We start from the raw sequence: 16,170 nt of genomic DNA, 5'->3' as shown, positions 1-16,170 counted from the left end.
TCAGCCCCGTGCCGGGGAGGCGCGGAGCTCGGCGCCGCGCTCCCATTCATTATGCAACAGTTGACACGGAAGGCAAGGGCGGCACACGCTCGCCGGGCCCCCGCCTGCGAGCCGCGGCCGCCCCGGGCGCGGGCAGGGCCGCGTGCCCGGCGGGAGGCACCGGCACGGCCCGGAGGTGCCGGGCCCGCTCGCCGCCGGGGCGGGGAGGCCGCGGGGCCGGCAGGTGTCGGGCCCCGCTCGCCCCACGCCGCGGGGAAGCAGCGCCATGTCCGCTCCCGCTGGGCGACGTCCGTGCCGGGTTTTGCACCTTGTCCCCGGGTCTGCCTCACGGCCCCGAGCAGCCGCCGCTGCCGCCGCCGCCGCCGCCGCTGCGGTGTTTACTGAGCGCTCCTGTCCTGATATCACTCCGCTGGCATGGAGGAGGAGGAGGTGGAGGAGGAGAGCATTTGATCATTGTGATGGTGGCAGGAGGAGCAGCAGCCAGCACGACAGAGCAAAGCGCTAGGCTGTATCAGCTCAGCGTTTGGCAGAGACTTCAGAGCGCTACTTTTTTTTTTTTTTTTTTTTTTTCCCTTTTTCCTTTTTTCCTCTCCAGCTCGGTCCGGATTGTTTATGTGTTTACTTCCCCCAGCCCGAGGATTTGAAATGCAACTGAGCAGCCAAAGTACTTTACGAACACGGTGCGGCATAAACACCAAAACTTTTTTCTAGAAGGAAAATACAATAAGCAAGCGGCTTTGCCTGTCTTTTGATGCCGTGGAGTGAGAGTGAGTGTGCCGTGTGTACCCAGCGTGTGCCTGTGCTCGGATGTGTGTGCGTGTGAGCGGGCGTGTGTGTGTGTGCATGTGGAGGGGCGCGTGTTTCTCCTCATCCATGGGGAGACAAGGCTTTTGGCAAAATCTCCGGAAATCTCGTGGAATCTGTTTTGAAATAATGGATTATAAAAAAGAAAGAGGTGGAAAGGAACTGGTCTGATATCTCCTGGAGTTTGCTAATCCGAACTGCTGCTGCTTAGTTTGTTGTGCCTTTTTTGTGTGTGTGTGTGTTGGTTATGTTGCTGCCGATAACCTTTTAGCACCTTCTCTATTTCCCTCCCCCCTTCCCTCTCTCTTTTTAATGTTTTGGAGCTTCTCGAGAGGGATTGGCTGGGGGAAAAGAGAAACATTTGCTTGGGATCGCTGTTTCCCTGATACATGATGGTGCCCCTTCACCCCCCCCTGCCCGGTTCTCTAAAAAGTATCCCGTCAGGACCCCAGAGGAGACTGTATGTGTGAAGTGTAGGATAAAAAGTTCTTCCAAAACAGTGTGCACGGGGACGAGGATGGGGGATTTTGCAGCCCCCGCTGCCGCCGCGAATGGCAGCAGTATTTGCATCAACAATAACCTGAAGAGCAGCCTCGGCGGGGCCGGTATCGGGGTTACCAGCACTCCCCACGGCCCTCCTGCCGCCGCTCCCGGTAACAATAACGCCGGCAGCGGCGGCATTCCCAAGCACAGCACGGTGGTGGAGCGGCTGAGGCAGCGCATCGAGGGCTGCCGGCGGCACCATGTCAACTGCGAGAGCAGGTACCAGCAAGCCCAGGCGGAGCAGCTGGAGCTGGAGCGCAGGGACACGGTGAGCCTCTACCAGCGGACCCTGGAGCAGAGGGCCAAGAAGACGGGCACCGTCGGCGGCAGCGGCAGCAGCAGCAGCAGCAAGCAACAGCACCAGAGCAAACAGCAGCAAGATGCTGAGCCCGCCACGGCGGAGCAGAGGAACCACACGCTGATCATGGTAAGGGGATGCGGGCCGGGGGGCGCAGGGGTCACCGCGATGAGCTGGAGGTCGGCCCCGTAGCTTGTCAAGGGGGAAGGGGGCTCGGCTCAACTTTGGCAGGGTCTCTGGCGGGACGCTTCGCAACTTCTCACGGGCTGCGGTGGAGGGAGCGGACAATTTTTTTCTTTGCCCCCCGTCCCCTTCGGAATGGTAGAACTGCTCTGAGGGAAGGAGCGGTGCCGGGCGTGCGCCGCGGCTGCCGAGAGCCGGGGGAGGGTTTTGTGTGCGTGCGTGTTTCGCCGTGCGGGGAGCCTTTAAATCCCGCCGCGGAGGAAGGTGGAAGGCGGCTCTGCAGCCTGGGCTGGCGGCTGGAGGAAAAGTTGGGCAGGCTTCTCGCTTGGGCTGCCCCGGCGTGCAGCAGCCCGGCTCCCCACGCGAGCTGAATCGCTTCCCAAAGTTTTCTTGGGATTTAAGGAGCTTAGCGAGAAGCGGAGGGGGGGGGGGAAGGGGGCGGGGGCTGAGCCGGTAGAAGCGTAGCGGCGAGTAGGAAGCGGAGTTTCCCACTCCCAGGCTGCACCGATGAATAATAAGAGCTGCGGGGGGAGCCGGGCCCTGCGCTCCGGCAGAGCCGTATTTCGAGCCGGTCGCGGTTCTGCGGGGGATGCTGGTGCTGTCCGTGCCGGCCGGCAGGGGCGGCGCGGGGGACACGCGTGTGTGTCCCGGCGTGTCCCCGGGCAGCCGGGTCCCCGCCGCACGCACAATGGGCGGCGGGAGGAGGGGAGGTGCGACGGCGGCGTGCGGCTCGCCAGCCTCGCACGTCCCTCCCTGTCGCCGCCCTGCGCTGCGCGGGGAGGCGTGTCAGGGTCAGCTGCTGCCGGCCGCCGGGGGACGGCTCCGTGACAAAGGGAGGGAGGAGGGAGCCCTGTGTGTCCCCGGGGCCGCGCCGAGCCTGCCCGATGCCGGGCATCTCCTGCCCGGAGGCGGGCAGCACCCTGCCCTGCCCAGCCCCGCTTCCTCTCGGTGGGCCGGCTGGAGGCGGGGATCGCTTCGCCAGCGGCAAACAAAAGCTCAGCGCCGAGCGCTGTCCCCGCCTCCCGGGCGGCCGCTCCGGGAGGTGCGCTCCCGAGGCCGGGAGGCGGGGATGCGGGGATGCGGGGGGAGCGGTGCCGGGCAGGAGCCGCACAAAGCGGCGGGGCTGGCGGCGTGTCTGCGTGTGCGCTTGGCAAACAGGAAGTGCGGCGACCTCACTGACATCTTGTTGCTTTCCCGGTGTTACCAGCGAGGCATAACCGTGTTTCCCTTCCTTCTGGCGCCTTTCCTCAGGACCGAGGAGGCTTTTAAATACGCGGCGCCCCATAGCACTTTGGGGTACCCCTACTCCCGGGGCAGCAGCGGAGTCACTCCCCAAACACAGGGACTACCTTTTCGTCAGCCCGGCTGTCCTCAAATCCCTTTTCACACCTCACGCCTTTTCCCCAAGATCCAGGAGAGGGGCTGGAGGCTTGGGGACATTCTTAGAATGACTTCTCGGCAGGGCAGCCGGTGCGGTGCGCTGTGTCCCCATCCCGCTCCAGAGCACTTTGGGCACTCTTGGGCCTAGGCTGGCGCTGGGTTGTCCTTTCCCCTTATTCCCAAGCAGCGATGCTGAAGCCTTAAAGCCGGGATTTTCAGATAAGCAGGTCTTCCCCTGAAGATGTGGGACAGAAAGCCAAAGCTATAATGTGCAAGTTGTAGAAAGGAAAAAATAGAAGGAGGAAGTGCAGTTTCAGATCTCACTGTTGCTAGATTCTTTCTGCCTGGGACATTTGAGGAGCTAAGAGTTGCCTAATTAAGAGGTAGTTTGCTATAAAATTAGTTGTAACTCAATTCCTGTGCTATGATCGTCATGTTATTTAAATATACTCAATGTGCCCTATGCTTTTGATCTTAAAAACATAAATTCTACTGCTTTATCACAAAAAAATACCCATTTCCATTTTTAAAAAGAAAATAAACAAATGTTGCCAAAAAATCTTGACAAATCATCTGCTTTGTTTCACTTGTAAAATGTTAATTATGATTTTTGACTAACATCTAAGAACATTGGGGAGCATCCATGGGGACATGAAAGCAGTACTTAAAACCCAATAAATTACTCTTTTAAAAACAGTTGAAAAGTATTTTCTCTGAGACATCTTTTTGCAGTAAAACCAAATGCAAACTCCCAAACTTCTTAATTTCTAGCAATTGTAACAGTCTGTTAAGTTTAACTCTTTATGTTCATCATAGTTTTTATCTAGCAAAATAATTCAACCTTTTTTTTTTTTTTACGTGAGGAAAAAGTTAACTACGTTTAGGGGTTGTCTTCCTTTCTTTATTCTCTGGTAAACTCCAGTGGAAAGTTTTATAGTGGAACAGTCTGCTGAGAATCTGCTACTGCTTTACTCTTCTTTTTACACAAAAAAATCATTATTAGATTTTTCACTCATATTATTAAATGGCATGATTTGGAAAATAAGCTGTTTGGATTAAATGACGATGAACACAATGAGGACAGCAAGAAATGCCTTTTCTAAATTTTTTTTTTAAACAAAGAAAATTAAAGGAAAATATAATCTCTCTGTGTGTGTGTGTATGTGTCCTTCAAACTCAGAGATGCTGAGAAGGGAGGGGAGATGTGCTTAATCCAGGCAGCAAGTCACCCACCAAACCCTCCAAGAAGCTGGTCCTGACACATGCTGAGTGTCCTCCATCAAGCTGGGTAAAAAACCCAAAACCATCTTTAGAAGACAATTATTTGAAGACATGCCCTCTGGTTTTCTTCACTGGATGGAGTACAAGCAGTGCAGTTTGTGCAGTGATTGTTGTTACCACCCCCACAATCTGCACTCTCCCTCCCAGAGTTCATGGCAGGCACTGTGCAGTTTCTGCTGGTTAGGATTCTGTGTCAGCTGTCAAGAGGTTATCAATGGAAGCCTTTTGTCAAAATGCAGTGTGGGAGCATAGGCTTGGCTGTATTTCATGAGTTGCTGATCTACCCTGAATTTGCATCTTGTTGTAGAGAAAATTTTCACTTGCTGAGTTTTGAAATACCTGGATTTATAACTACTTCAGCCTCTTCTGTTGAGGAGAACAGTGGGTTACAGAACTAGTTTGCTCATACACAGGCATAGACTGGGGTGTGCACAGAAACGAAAATAGTTTGTAAATGTCTTTGTGGACCTTTCCCCCTTCCCTAGTTCAACCTGGCAAAAACTAAAGTTGTTTTCTGTGATTTGAATTATTAAAATGTTGTACCAGTCTGGCTTTTAGAGGAAGTATTGGGAAAATTTGCAATTCATCCAAAACTCTGCTGTTCATCTTTGGATGGGTTCCAGGAAATATCAACACATTATATCAGTTATTTGGTTCTTTGTGAGCTAATCTGCTTTCTTGTTTCCTTATTTCAGTGCAAGAGTCTTCTTGGCTCTGCATCCATGTTATGTGTGAGGTTCAGAGGTTGTAGGTGTGTGTATACAAATACATTATATATAGAATAAATAATGAATTTAGTAAATAATAGCCAAATACATAATAATAACTGCAAATTATATCACCTCTTTTTCTTATCCCTGTGGCTGTTGTTCTTACCACACATTCTTTGTCCAGGGATGTGTGTTACCACACTGGTCTTCTAGTACACATTTATTTGCATCTGAGCTCTCTTGTAAACTATAAAGGAGCTGAAGCTACTTTTTTCCTATTTTAAGGCTCTTTAAGCCTTTTTTTTTTATTTAGCATTGTTGTGGGTTTGATAGCCACTGTCTTACTCTCGTTTCTAACTCTAAACCCAGTACTTAGGAAATTGTCTTTCAAACACCTAAACTTAAAATATTATTTAGATCAGAGAAACTGGTGACAGAAGTCAAATAACCTATTAGATCATCTTTTCTGTTCCCCTGCTGAAGTATACTATGCCAATTCAGAATTAGTTAAAGTCAGAGAAAACACGGCTGGAAACATACAGTATTTTCCAGTCCTGTTCTTTACCCATTCTGGGCTAAGGCAGTGCCTTCCAGAAATTAATGATCACATTGCACTTCTACCTGAGGGGAGGAAAATGGGCAGGCCACTCCTTTCTGCTTTCTCTGTGTAGGGACAGAATGACATGTCCAGAATCATAGAAATCTGGTTATGTGTCCTCCTTGTTGGTAGATATTCCACGCAGAATAGTAGTTCCTTCCTCCACCTGAGTCTCTTATTTTTGTTGAAAAAGGTATCCAGAGTGAAAAGTGGAAAATCTTCATTTGTCTTAGTGATTCATGGGTAATGCCAGTACTGGAACTGAGTGCCACAGAATGTTGTGAGGAGTTTGTTAAAGCTTACATTTGTTGTATTTAATATGTGCTTGTGCATGTGTTCACAAACCTGAGCATATTTCATGTGTTCTTTCTTGTGTAGTATTGCTGTTCAACTTACTTGACAGGTGCTTAGGGGTTCATCACTCACACTATAGGAAAAGTTTATTTCTCTGGCATTGCAAAGATGGAAAAAGAAGATAATTTTAGATTTTATTTTACACAAGAGGTCAAATACTTGTAGCCCTTACTCATGCCTGATGACTAAGTAGGATTAAGCATCTCTTCAGTTAATAAGCTATGCCTGATCTTGCTCATACAGGGGTAAAGTCAGTAGTAAATACACAACAGGGATGATACCAGAATTAAATCCCAGGCCAGCAATGCTCCTTCTCTTTCATGTGCATCATAGAAGGAGTCATTGTGTAACCCTTTTTATTTTCCTTTTCCTATAAGGGTGGATCTCTGTGTCTTTCTTACTCCACAGGCCTCTCCCATTTGTTTTCTCCTTTTCATACCAACTCGCTTGATGCACCTGTGTGATTACTGTCCTTTAGGACAAGAAGTTTTTGTGCTGACCTCGTTTTGCAGCTAGTCAGCACAATAGGTTTCAGTTTAACAAACTGAAAGGAATGAAGAGACTCTTGACTTCAAGCACTGCTAGCCTCTGATGACCTTTAGTGCTCTGGTGGAAAGTGTGTCCCTTTCAAAGACAGTAGCTTGGGTTATCACAAGCCGGAGCTGGAGCAGGGCAAGTTGTGTTTTGACATAGGGTATCCAGTGGAAATCTCAGCTTCGAGTTGACCAGACAGAATGTGTTGAAAGTCCTGCAGTGAAATTCTAGGCATTGTTAAGTTCAGGAAGAGCAGCTTTGTCTGGAACACATCAAAAACTTGCTCTGCTAACGCAGCGCCAAAAATATTAACGCGATTGTGTTTGGACAATTGGTTGCATTTAGATTAACCTCAATTTACAGTAACTTGACCTAAAGCTTAAGGCTTCACAAATGGCCTCAGCTGGTGTAACCTGAGCTGTCACCGCTGAGGAAGTCTCCTCTTTCCTGCTCTTGTCGGGGGCTGTGCTTGCTGCCTTTGCAAGGGCGGCTCTTGCTTGTGCAGCCCCGGGTTCACCGGGCAGGTAGCAAGGGCAGCCACCCTTCTTCCTTTTCCTCTGCATTCCTTTTTAGCTGGGTCAGATCCATCATTTGTTTGACTGTCCCTCCCGCGGGTAGCACAGCCTTACAACATCTTAATCCTCTCGTGAAATTCAACCCTTATCCCAGGATAAACATCTGGGACCTCTTAGTTCAAACATGCTTACCTGGTAGCATACATCGAACCTCAGCTAAGTTACACCTGGTGTCAGTACACAATTCTGTTCCTGAGCACAGCCACTGAAACAGGGGCAGCTGTAGGCAGCAAAGGAGCCAGGGTTCATTTTTATTTAAACACTTGCATGTATAAGACATTAGGTTGCATATTACTCCACTATGTATAATTCATGTGAGAGATGTGCTTGAATTAGCAGAGTTTCAAGAACAGGCCTGACAGCCAGTAGCTGCTGACTGGAATCCTTCAAGTGTGCTGTTTTGTGAATTGAAATGTGAGGTACAATCTCTGACTGGAGTTCTGAACCTGTGATCAGTTTTGCAGCCTGGGATCTCACAGGCTGTTCAGATAAGCAGCTTGCTTGTACATTCAGTGGGAATTTTGGAGCCTTAACAATTTGAAATATATATTTGTCTAGTAAGTCTACACTGGTGAATCACAACATCATGTAACTTTGATTGCTCTTTTGCTTCCCTCTTACTTATTTTAGTTTCCCAGTGTTTGTAGCTCAAAAGTCCTACAAACTGCTCCTGTTTCCTTTCTGAATACTTGAAACTCAGTTTCATAGGGCTTAAGAGAAAATGTCTTTTTAAACTTGCAATAGTTAATAAGATTGCAGCTGCTGAAATTCTGTGCTTACAGGAAGAACTGCCTTCTTTCAAGACTTCCCTCTTTCATACTGATTTTGTTTGCCTCTACACACCATTAAAATCGGTGAGGAGATAAGAAAATTCAGTGTTCAGTTGATCTGAGAGAAGTGTGTCCACCCATAGGAACTTGGCATTTTCTAGAAGTTTGTGAAAGTGCTGAAGCTAATGCTGCAGCACTGTTGGTAGCACAGATGATCTATTGCTGTTTGCTTGCTGTCAGTTCTTCACAACCACAGCACACAGGGAGTAGGAAAGAGGTTTGAATTCATGACTTGCAGGATAACTAAGGGAATAAACGGAAAGATCAACAGGTCAAGGATTTGTTTTTCTGGGTGGTTTTTTTTTTTTTTGACTTTCTTTAAGGTTTTCATATAGGGCTCTACTTGTAGTGTCCTACAAGTTCTCATCACCTGAAGCTTGGTGGAGTTGTACATTCACTGATGGAAGGTGGGGCTGTGCCTCTTTCCCTCTCCTGTCTTCACTTTCCTGTCTCCTCCCTACGTTAATTTTACTATGTGACACACAGTAACACTTCAGGTTTAATGGAACAAATCAACTTCATTTTTCTCTGCTCTTCAGATTCAGAGGAACAATTGCTCAGTGCTGCAGTGAAGGTGTAGTTTTTCTGCATTACCTTTATGATGTTTGTGAAAATCTTGGGCCAATTCAGAAGGTCCTTGGATACTGTGTACCTTGGAAAAGAGCAGAGAATTGGTTTTTAACCTTGCTCTAAGCCTGGGCAGCATGACAACCAAGAAGCCAATACGCCTGTGTATGTGTGTTTGTACCTGCACTTACACACTGATTTTTAACTGTACTCCAAGGCAAAGTGAAAAGATTTATGGTCAGTTTCGATGGTGAAAGGGGATGTAATAGTCACACAAGTTTAAGAATCACTGATACATACCCATTTTCTATATTTGCATCCTCTTTCTCTTTACTTTAGCTCATATCTAATCTTCTGCGATGTTTTGGCACTTCTGCATTGTGTTTCATCTAAAGAAGGAAGGGAGGTGGCTATGGCAAATGAGATTGTAGAAGAGTTCTGGAAAGTATAGGAGTTTTTTAATAATTTAATTCCTTACATTAAGAAGGGTAGATCAGCACTTTGCCAAAAAAGAAGTTGTTGTGTTCCCTACCCCTTCTGTTTATGCAAAACATTGTATTTCAGACTCTGTAGCATCTGCAGGAATGACCTTAAATCTGACTGCCTTACCTCACACTAGTTGCCTTTGGACTGCTAAATGGATTGTTCCATTTCAGTTGTGATCTGTGCTGCTGTTCCTTTTTGTTTCCAGAGCTGGTGACTGTTGTTCTGATTTCTCTGGATTGCATTCCAGTGCATAACTGAGGCAGCAGAGGGAAAACTGCTATTGACAGTAAATTGTCAATTTCTAACAATGTTTTCAGCAAGCAGTGTTGCTATTCATTATACATATTTTTAGTTGCCATCAAAGCAGGTAATGTAGCTTTGAAGGCGTTAGTGGACTCATGCAGAAGTCTGTAAATTTCTGTAACTGAACGGGGGTCACATTGTTTGAAATTGGCTGAAGTGTTCTGGTCAGTAATCCATGGCTGAATATGAAGCAGTGGTTTAAAATAATCTGTAGGTCCTTCTATTATTGCATGTTTCTGGGCTGAGCTTGCAGTCTTTGCCTTTCAGTAAAAGTGGAGATATGATGCTGAGGTTGCAGTGCTGTCTCTTTGTTTTTCCCCCCCTAGTTTATGCCAGGTAGTTTGTACACTGAAAGCTGTAAAGGCTGGACTGCTGCAATTTTGAAAATTTACCTGAGAGAATTTGACTTTACATTTTTTTTCACCCCATAGGATTTTCCTGGAGCTTATTTTTTCTAACCAATTTTAATATGTATTCTACATCATGTAAAACAAAACAAAACAAAAAAAGGTCCCACTTATTTTCTCTCCTCCATTTCATTTACAACCAAACAAAACCACTTGATGGTCACAGTAAGGTTTACTGTCCTTTTCAGTAACACATTTGCTGTAGAAAATGTCAGCAGTGAATAGGGGGAATGAAAAATTTTGAATGTAGAACAGAAAAAAATGAAATTAATTTTGACTGTTTTTGAAAATTTCACGTATCATTGTGATAAAGTGCCCATTTACTTACAGCCAGATAGGGGTTCTGGAAAGTTCTGGCATGGACTGTGTTCTTTCCCACTTAATGGTGTCTTCACATAGTACTGCCTTGGGGTTAACTAGATGGAACAGCCGAAACAAATTAATATTTTGCTGCCATGAAACAGGGTGGTCTCAGGGCTGCAGTCCTGCACCTATACTGACTGCCTGTGGTAGCAATGAAGGAGGAAAATTAGCTGTCCAGGAGGAAAACAGTGAGGGGTTTTTTAGGTGTAAGTTGAAGGTACACCGTGCCCTACCAGGGAAGATAGACTAGAGGAAAGGGGAGGCAGAAGGTCCCATGTAGTTTGCTTTAAACTTCAGTAATCAAGTTGATCAACAATTCAAAATATCTCCTGTAATTCTGCATGCAGTGTCCTGTATAGGTCTGCAAAATCAGCAGCTTTACTCCCAGGGTTCATGCACGGAGATCTAGCTATGCATTTCCATGGACCAACTGGTTCTAGATATTAGGAAAAGCTTCTTTGCTGAAAGGGTGTTCAGGCATTGGATCATGCTGCCCAGGGGAGTGTTGGAGTTGACATCCCTTGAGATATTCAAGAAATGTAGATGTGGCACTTAAGGATCTGGTTTAGTGATGGGCTTGGCTCTGCTGGCTTAATGGTTGGACTCCATGGTCTTAAGGGTCCTTTCCAACCCTCCAGCTGAAAGCCTGGTGGTTGTGGTGCATGGCTTGAGTCAATTTAGGAGTGAAATGCTTGTGCAGTTTATGGACAAGCATTATTGGGAATGGCAGAACATTATTGGGAGTGCCTTCAGGAATACTGCTAGAGTTACCCTTAAAGGCGAGGTGATGGTCCAAAGTGGAAAGGATGAGGAAGAGAGTGTCTTTTCAATTCAATGTAGTCCAAAGAGGATATCAGCTGCCCACAGCACAGATTTGTATCAGGCAGGTGATAACTGTCCTTCCTGTGAGGAAAGAAAAGAGAGGGAGGGCTTGGATTCTTTTTTTTTTTGTTGTTGTTTGCTAATTTCCTTCTGAAAATTGATAAACTTGGTCTCTTGCTAAAAGAAGGAAAAACATAGTTTTGCTTGATCTTTGCAGTATGGTGATTGCATTTTGGCTACTCAGTGTGTTGTGGTCATTTTAATTCCATGTAGAACAATAACTAGGTTAAGTAATTATGAAAGGCCCACATAAAAAGTTGTCACCATTGTGATGTCTTGACTTGCTTATGGAACTTGAGGTAACATTGAAGCAAGGGGCTGTGTCAAAGACAGACACTCACATGTAGTTTTATTTTCCTTCTATCTGAATCCAAATCTGGGCAATATGATAATAATTGTATAAGTTAGTGATTAAAAAGTTCAGTGGTTTGGGTTTTTTGGGGGGATTTTTTTGTTTGTTTTTTTACCTGCCTTCTCAGATGTTTTATTTCAGAATTAGCTCATTTGCTAGAATCCAAGCTGTTAGCACATAAGAGTATTATCAATATTGGTATTTCTAGTGCAGTGTTCCCAATGTTAAGTTTCACTAGCAGTTACTAGTGGAGAAGACATTGTTTCTGATTTGAAAATCTTTTACCTCCCAAATCTGTGACTTATCTCTTGTGGGTAGTGAATGCATAGTGAAGATATGTGATAAAGTCAAGTAAAGGATTTATGGAAGCAGGTTTGGACTAGCTAGCTTGTCCCTAAATGTAATGGCAGGAGAAAATTGTTCTGCTTGTCTCAAACAACAGTAGAATATGTAACAAATTTTGACCAAAGTACTTCACCTCATGTTTTTTTTTCTACTTTTACAATATGACTTTTTTTTTTTGAGAGGACTTTCAAAGCTCTTCATCTATAAACTTAAACATTTATAAACTTAGAAAGATAACCAATAACTGAGGCTGGTAAGTGAAAAAAAATGACTGAGCCATATACATCAGGTTCTGTGAGAAATGTAGCACAAACAGACTCATAAAATATTTCAGAATTTTCAGAGATGCTTTTTGTTTACAAACACACAGTTCTTACATGATTCAAGATTTCGTATTTAAACTGAGGATGAAATGTCTTTCCTATTGTGAAGGGAAGGAACAAAATGCCTACAGTTATATAAAACTTCTATTAAAGTGATATTTTTTAAATTAGGCATCCATATTTTTTCAATTTTATAATACACTTTTTTTTTTTGGAAGGGTTAATTTTATAGGATATATTTCTTGCCTTTTAACCTTGGTTTGATGAGTTGGGGGTTTTGTGAGGTGGCGGGTTTTCTTCTATTCTTTGATGGTTTTTGGTTGGCTGATTTTGTGGTTTGGAAGGAGAAGCAAGAAGGTGCTGCTTCAGAAATGCTGACACCTGAGGAAGTAGTTGGGAGGACAGGAAAGAAGTGTGGGATGGGTGGATGGATGGATGTGGGATGGATGTGGGGTAGACAGAGTGGAGCTAAGCAGACATCAGCTGTAATGGAAGGACAGAAATATATAAGAGGTTGTTGGATTTGTTGAACCAGTCTGAAGAGCAGAACTTTGCCCCTGCCCATGTACTTGGGCTTCACAAAGCCAGTGAGAGCACAGGGAATTGTAAGGAGCCCAGCTTTTGCCACCTGGAGTAGCCAGTTTGGTGTTGGGACACTTGACAGGGCCATACTCATGGTCAGTTGCAAATAGCAGCTCAATCAGTTGCTCTGGTTTTCTTGCTTTTCCAGGCCTTATGTCCATCAGAACATTGCAGTGTGTTATGTAGGTGATTTTCTGCACTGCTCTTAACTGGGTGGTGACCTTTCTTTTGTTCAGATTTCAGGAATTCTAAACACTTTCCAGTGACATGGCTGATGAATGTGTATGGCAATCAGCAAATGTAAGCCTCTGGACGGCAGACTTGCTCTTCTTAGTTACCTGTTGCTTATTCCCTGGAAGGCACCAGCAGTCCATGTGAAAACCATTGCCTGGGTACCTTCTTACACATTAGTAGTGGACACGTGTGTATTTGGAATCCTTTATTTCCAAATCCTGTTTGCACATTTCTAAAGTTGGTTTAGTAAGCGGTGTGGGGTTTTTTTGCCTCCTGATGGATTAGCTCTGTTTTTCTAAAACAAGCTGCATTTCAATGCACTTCCCCCCCACTCCCCCCGCCCCATGCATATGTCCCCTGCTATAAATATATAATAGAAATCAGATTTTAGAAGTGATTGCTGTGGCAGGTAGAAGGCAATGTGTGTTCTCAAACCAGTGCAACAAGTGGAAAGAATTTTAGGTGGTTTAGGCACAGTGTTTTAGTGGCTGACTGTGATCCTGTTTTCTGATAGATAGAGAGAACTGCCCAGCAGTGTGCTGCAGGCACACTCAACAGCTATGAGAGATTTCCTTTCCCTTGAGTGGTACTATCTCATATTTTGGGTAGGGAAGGAATAAGCTGCTGTTCCTGAGGTAAAAATTGAGCACCAAACAGCCAGGAATTTTGGAAGATTTACAGTTTAATAAGCCACAGTTATAGTCTTGTCCTCTTGTTCTACAAGCAACCCTCTCTGTGCCTTGGTGTGTGAAGTTGGTGCTTCAGATATTTGGGGTGATTTGCATATCCTTAAACAGGTGAGCTTGAAAATCAGTGCTGGCTTTCATCAGACCTATATGGGCCATTACTGTCTTAGGGCAAAAGAATTGGGTTTTTCCACAAGAATCAAGAACTCCTCACAGTGTTTTGTAACATGATTTGTATGATCCAAAAGTCTGCCTTTTGCAGACATTGTTTGGGCAGTTGACAGAACAAAGTTTTATATGCTATATTTCATGTTTCAGTCATAATACTGAGAGGTCAGCATTCCTCAGTTAGTAATCATTCATAATATTGACATTTCAGTAAGGGTCTTTGTGTCTCAGAGTTGCCTCCTTTGGTCTGGAGGGTGGCAGAAGGACATATGTAGCTGACTATGGATTTTTCAGCACAGTGAAGTCCAAGAAGTATCTGAGCTCAGTTTGGATAATTTGGCTTTGGCCTCAAGGGAAAGACAAAGAATGATATGGAGATATTGTTGGGAGGGCAGAGGGAAATCCAACCAGTTTCACACCTAGTATGTAGGCTGTAGCATGAGAGAGACCCTTTCTTTTTCCCTGGGACTGTAGAACTGAATGGAAGGTCTCATATTGTTTTGGTAATATTAAGTAATAGTATTCTTATTTTCCTCTCTCATTATTGACAGCTGTGGTTTTGTGTTGCTTCTGTTGCTTTCATTGTTCTGTAAGTATCAATATGAGTCAATCTCTTCTTCTTTGTTATGTTGTTAAGAGATTGTTTGTATAATGAGATATAAAAGGTGTCCTATAACTTCAATTTAGTTCATCTTTGAGACACAGAACATGTAAGAAAAGAGACAAATTGAAAGATGTCACCAAATGTCTATGGTGACAGAAGTGAAATCTTACTGGTAATATTTAGAATAAATTTGAGGGTATATCTTGGAAAGTTACTGCTGACATTACCAGTATACTGCATACTACAGTTATGCAGTATCTTTATCCAATACATGCATAAAGAACTATCCTAATTCCTTTAAGAAACTGACTTTTGGCAAACTGTAGGAAAAAAAGATATTGCAGAAATCTCCAACTTATTGCTTACATTTGAGCCATTTATATGGATGATTTTATGAATAACTTTTTTTGTGTCACATATCAGCACTTCCTGGTCTTGTTTTCCAATATTCCCTTTATGTAAGTTTTATTTCTAAACCTGTAGAATTTAGAAAACCAGAGCTGTCATTTCTCACAGTTAAGAAAAACAATTTGTGTATATGAAATTTCTGGAAGTCCTCTGCATCTCTGCCAGGAAAAAACCTCCCTCCCTGAAAGCTAAGAATCCACAAACTGTAAGCTATTAAAAACTAATACAGACCTTAAGAGCCATGTGTCAAGTGCAAGATCTTTGCAAGTTTAGGAGATATTAGATTCAAATGATTGTTGAAGTGTGTTGGCTGGGCTCATGACTGAAAGGAAGAAGATAAAAACCAGATTTTTTTCTCTTTTTTTTTCCTTTTTTTTTCTTTCCCCCTTTTTTATCCTTGTTTCTTTCTTATTGTTTCTTGTTTCTATTTTTCTTTCTCCTTCCCTCCTTTTTTACTCCCTCCTTTCTTCCTTCCCTCCTTTCTTTCCCCTCCTTCCCCCCCCACCCCTTTCTTCCCCCATTTTTCCTTTTCCCTTTCATTTTTCTTTCTGTGGTAGGGGCTCGTGTCAGTCCTTCAAGGGGAAGAGACACAAATCTTCTGGATTTTTACCGTTTGGGTGTTATTTTGTATAACTGATGTAAAAACACATCAGTTCCTCAGTACAGTAAACCTGTACTGCATTTCATACGGGTGTGGATATTTAAGTGCAGTCACTGTATGATTGGTTTTGTTCAGCATAGGTGGTGGCCACTGATGGTTTGTTTATATATGAAAAGGTACTTTCACAAGTTCTGTGTCATGATAAGTATGTTCTGTTGCTCTATCACTCTGTAGCAGAGAATGTTGCATTAGTTTAAGTGTCAGGGCAGAGCCACACAAGAAAGCCTTTGCAGTTCAGTGGCCTCATGCAGAAATTGCTCATAAGACAGTGTAATTAATACAGAGAGAAGCTTACAGTGAGTAAGGGATTTATTTATGGTAAATGTGTGTTTTCACAACTGGGACCATACTTTTTATTTCCATTTGTAAGGTGGAAGTTTGAAGAATTGAAGGGTTCTGACACTTCAAGAAAATTATGTGATTGGAAAAAGGCCTAATTTCCTCCAAAATCATTTTTCTGCAAAGGCCTTTCATCCTGGCACAGTTAAGTTAGTTTAATTCCTCCAAGAGAAGTGTGTATGAGTAAAAGCTCACAACAAGACTCTGTTTCTGCAATAGTTTTACTGACTGCTTCAATTCAGTACCCCCCTATCACTGCATACAGATTTATCTCAGTAATGGCTCAGTCACATAAAGGAGATGAAGTTTCAGAACTAGGTCATATTTAAAATTTGTTTAGTGGTGACTTTATTCTTTCTGGCTGAAGCTT

The 16,170-nt window shown here is 44.3% G+C and overlaps 1 protein-coding gene across 2 annotated transcripts in view; it reads left to right on the top strand.

Annotated features, from left to right (window-relative positions):
- The first annotated feature begins 67 nt into the window (after nucleotides 1-67).
- Nucleotides 68-16,170, top strand: part of MAML3 (mastermind like transcriptional coactivator 3) — a 242,391-nt gene continuing 226,288 nt past the window's right edge. For both annotated transcript variants that reach the window (XM_064416545.1, XM_064416544.1), the window contains exon 1: nucleotides 68-1,774. In XM_064416545.1, the coding sequence (XP_064272615.1) occupies nucleotides 1,322-1,774 (453 nt within the window). In that variant the 5' untranslated portion in view covers nucleotides 68-1,321. The remainder of the gene's footprint in view (nucleotides 1,775-16,170) is intronic.

This window comes from Passer domesticus, chromosome 4 (genome assembly GCF_036417665.1).
Source record: "Passer domesticus isolate bPasDom1 chromosome 4, bPasDom1.hap1, whole genome shotgun sequence".
In the NCBI taxonomy this organism is placed as follows: domain Eukaryota; kingdom Metazoa; phylum Chordata; class Aves; order Passeriformes; family Passeridae; genus Passer; species Passer domesticus.
Note: the sequence above shows the minus strand (reverse complement) of the source record. Positions and strands in the feature narration are given on the sequence as shown.